The sequence below is a fragment of the Penaeus chinensis genome, chromosome 11, assembly GCF_019202785.1.
Source record: "Penaeus chinensis breed Huanghai No. 1 chromosome 11, ASM1920278v2, whole genome shotgun sequence".
NCBI lineage: Eukaryota > Metazoa > Arthropoda > Malacostraca > Decapoda > Penaeidae > Penaeus > Penaeus chinensis.
In genome coordinates this window covers 43,720,666-43,724,985 of record NC_061829.1, presented here as the reverse complement: position 1 = coordinate 43,724,985, position 4,320 = coordinate 43,720,666, and the positions used below count along the sequence as shown (strand labels likewise).

The 4,320-nt window shown below is 32.7% G+C and overlaps 1 protein-coding gene across 1 annotated transcript in view; it reads left to right on the top strand.

The window, feature by feature from the left end:
• Positions 1-1,928: 1,928 nt before the first annotated feature.
• LOC125030493 (glycoprotein-N-acetylgalactosamine 3-beta-galactosyltransferase 1-like) overlaps positions 1,929-4,320 on the top strand; it is a 16,072-nt gene continuing 13,680 nt past the window's right edge. The window contains exons 1-3 of the mRNA XM_047620535.1: positions 1,929-1,985; positions 2,118-2,173; positions 4,037-4,116. Coding sequence (XP_047476491.1) covers positions 1,929-1,985; positions 2,118-2,173; positions 4,037-4,116 — 193 coding nt within the window. The remainder of the gene's footprint in view (positions 1,986-2,117; positions 2,174-4,036; positions 4,117-4,320) is intronic.

Genomic DNA, 4,320 nt, shown 5'->3' with positions numbered 1-4,320 from the left:
TTATCTTTATATACTTCAAATCAACCGTTATCCATTTCAGAATTCCATCTCCATATCTCAATACTGATATAGCCCATGTGTTATTTGTCAAGACCTTATTCCTACAATTCAACTTTTGATTTTAAAATTTCAATCACCTTTTGTATTCGCTGGTAACCTTGTCTTTCATGTCCATTTATTTAATCATCAACCTCCATGATACCCAGATATTTGTATCCACTCTCATTGAGCTTCACCACTTTCGCTCCCTTCGATACCAATACTCTACACTTATCTAATCCGAATTGCATCCCTATAAAGACAAGCACAGTTTGCACTAATTAATCTATTTGGTCCTCATTCTTGGCACACAACTTGAGATCATACATGATTAACAAATTATTAATTTTAAATTCCTTGTCACCCCATTCATAAGCTACTACTTTTTTTCAAGATCATTGTCATTGGAATCACACATAACATAAATAGTAATAGAGATAGGCTGTACCCTCGAAAATTCCTCTCTAAATATTCGTATCTCTCAAACTTTCAGCAGATGATATCAATCCTAGCTTCCATAATCGCATATTATCAACTCATGAAATTTCTGAAATTCTGCCATCCCAAACATTTCCACGCACTCACTTATCCAACTATGGGGCACATCATATGCCTTGTTGTAATCAGTACACACAATAACGCGATTAGTCTTACTCCTTTTACAAACTTTCAGCACTGTTTTGAGTATCAGAAATTCGTCTCTGTTCCGACAGCCCTTCTGCTCAACTGGTAATCTTTTCTGTATTTCTATGAAATCATACATCTCTTCTCTAATCGTGCCTGTTAGTAACTTTTAGAGTAGGCAGGAAATAGTTATATAATTATCAACTGTACTTTCCTTAGCTGCAGCCTTCTGACATGACACAGTTCTCCCCCTAAGTCATCCACTCAGGTAACCTGTTTGCACCTTTATAATTTCATTCAACTGATTTGCTGTTTTCTCATGCAAGATGACTGTTGCTTGATCCCTGGGGCCTTCCAATTACGGATCCTTCTACTCTGTTTCTTAACCATCTCTGCTGTGATCTCCAGCTCAGCCATGTTCGCATTATTATTTTATTTTTATTTTTATTTTTTTCAGCTCACACAATCATTCAGCTTGCCTTAAATGTTTTTTCCTTATGCTCCATATTTCAGCATCCGGTATTATACTTTCACCACTAGCTCCCCCGTTTAGATCTAAAAAAAAAAAAAAAAAAAAAATATCTGCTTACTTGCAAACATTAGATTCTGTCTGTAGTGTTAGCTTACTATGTCTACATACCTCTTTATCCTTGCAGCTTTTGATATTAACCTTTACTTTAGTTCTTCCATAACCGTTGCTATTCCTTTCCTTTTTGACTCCTTACTTATCACCCAATTTTTTAACCTTCGCTTTCCTCTCTTACCAATCTTCTTCAAGTATGTTGATAGATTTCTTTTTAAGTTCTTTATATCTCCTATACGTCGTTTCCATCAAGGGGCCTGTTTTTCCCCTTGTTTCTTTAGCTGCTTTAATGTGGTTGTTAGTCTACTGATATCTACTGAGTGGTATATATTATTAATGGCTTTATTTTCTTTTTGTGTTTCCTTACTTCTTCTCTTCTGATCGACTTTCCGAAACATGATGTTATTTTTTGTCTTTTCTTGTATCACCAATGCTGTTACTTGAGTTCTGGTGTCTCATTAACTTCGATTGCAATATCAGCCTGATCGATATCCCCTTCTTAGAACACCACCCTCTTCAAATGATTCAGCACTATAAAGAGATTCCATGACAACAAAATTAGTTTCTTTCGTCCACTTCGGTTTTTTTTTTTTTCCAACATTTCCGAAACCCTTAACACTGTTATACACTCTGTTACGTGTTTGCCCTTTTTGTGTACATTATCGGAACGTGTTGAAACAAAATGTATTACTTCACCTTGACACGGTTTGATACACCCCAGCCAGCTAATCAGAGCAGGGTATTTTTTTAGATATATTTCATGTAGTCTCAGATAGGGATTTATATTTTAATTAACTATGAATTGCATTGTAAGTTTCTCGACAAAACCTTTTATTGTAGGGGTACATACAATGTTTCTGTGCCTTTATAGCGATTCATCAGCTATCAAGATATGAAGTCAATCATGGCGGTCGCTGGAACCATATGGTAAGAATTTCCAATGTGTTCGAATCATATGACATGGTGTTGGAATAGCTGGGATGAGTGTCTTCAAAAGCGTTCTGTACGTCCATGATATAATTTTAAAGGCTGAAAAATAAAGAAAGAAAATGCGGTGTATCTTAATTTGTTGATATAATAAAGTAACAAGTAGCTCACTCGCGGTGGATACGGTAAGACGCAAACTCTTATGCGATATCCACTTCATATGGAGAGTAATGTAATGTAATAAGAAAAATATTTTTTATTGAATCAGAGTGATACAAATGTAACTCTCCACCTCCTTACGAAGCGAAGAGTGGTGAGTATAAACAATATAGGTTGCATTATATCATTATCATATTATTATTTATATTTTTATTATTACTAAAATCATCATTATTATTACTATTTTCATAATCATTGTTATTAATATTACTATCATTATCACCGTTATTTCTGTTATTAATATTATCATCATTAATAACATTATCATTATTATTATTATTTTAATACTTACTATCATTATTACTGTCATTATCATTACTATGATTATTATTATTATTATTTATGGATGGTTATTTTATCCGTCGTATTTACTTGTATATTTTGTCTATTTATCCTTGCGATGATTGTAGCTATTTTTACTTATTGTTCTCATTCTTTAATCAGTAATTCTCACTCATTATTCATTTATGTATTTAGATGATTTTTTTAGTCGTTGTCTACTATTTCCTTATGTTCGAATTACTTTTTTCTTTCTTTATATCATTATGATTCAATGTAGTCATGTGTTTGCTTAATCAATCCTTTCATCCATTGTTCGTGTATATTCCTTTTTATTTGATTTTATGTTTTTGTTTCTTTGTCTGTTTCTCGTATTTTATTCTTTCTGTATAATTTCTTTCTTCTTTTTCTCTCTACCTGTCTTTCTTTCTTTAACGTTTTTTTTTTCAAGGAATGGTTTTCATATTTTTCATGTTTTTTATTGCAGCTTTTGATATTAACCTTTACTTTAGTTCTTCCATAACCGTTGCCATTCCTTTCCTTTTTGACTCCTTACTTATCACGGCACCAGTATCCTCAACGTTTCTTTCTTTCTTCCAGTACCAGTATCCTTTTTTTTTAGTGAGTGGTACCAAAATCCTTAGTGTTTATTTATGGGAGGGGTACTAATATCCTTAAATTATTATTTTTCAGGGAATGGCATGCGTATCCTTAACGTACTTTTTTTGGAGGGGGACATTAATATCTTCGTGTTTATTTATTCCCTGTTAGGGAATGACATCCGCATCTTTATTTCTATATATATGTATATATATATATTTTTTTTTAAGGAATGGCACCGGTTTCCTTATTTTTTTTGTTTTTTTGTTAGCGAATGGCACTTGCAGCCTTAACGTTCTCTTTTTTTTCTTATTTCAGGAAGTGGCAGCAATAATAGTTATAATTTTATTTGTTTTATTTTATTTATTATTTTACCCCAGGGACTGGCAGTAGTATCCTTAAAGATTTTTGTTCAGGAAATGGCACTCGTAACCTTAACGTTTTTTTCTCCCCTTCAGGGAATGGCGCTTGTATGCTTATTATCTTTTTTAAGGGAATGGCACTTATATCCTCATTTTTTTTTCAGGGGGATGGCACCCGTATCCTTGTTTCTTTTTTAGGGAGTGGCACTAGTATCGGTAACTTTTTTTTTTCTTTCATTAATGGCACCCATGTTTTTTTTTCAGGGAATGATACCAATATCCTGAATGTTTTTTTTTCTTTTTTTTTCTGGGAATTGTATCCGCATCCTTAACGCTTTTTTTTATCAATTTATTTTATTTTAGGGAGTGGTATTAGTACTATTATATATTTTTTTGCTTTCAGGGAATGGCTCAAGTATCACCTCTATGTGAAATCTGAGACCATAAATGACAACGGTGAACGGAGTATGCTTTCCTTGACGGGTAAATTATTATTTTTTTTTAACCATAATTTGTTATGATGACATTGCTGTGAATATCTGATATATGTGTTGTTGTATGAGAATCATCTCTGTGTTAAACTGTGATGCAGAAACATAAAATACATGAACGAATAAGAAACTATTTTTGTGGACGTAGTGTGTGTTCTGTTTTTAAGTAAATGTGTATACATTTTTATGTTCGTAT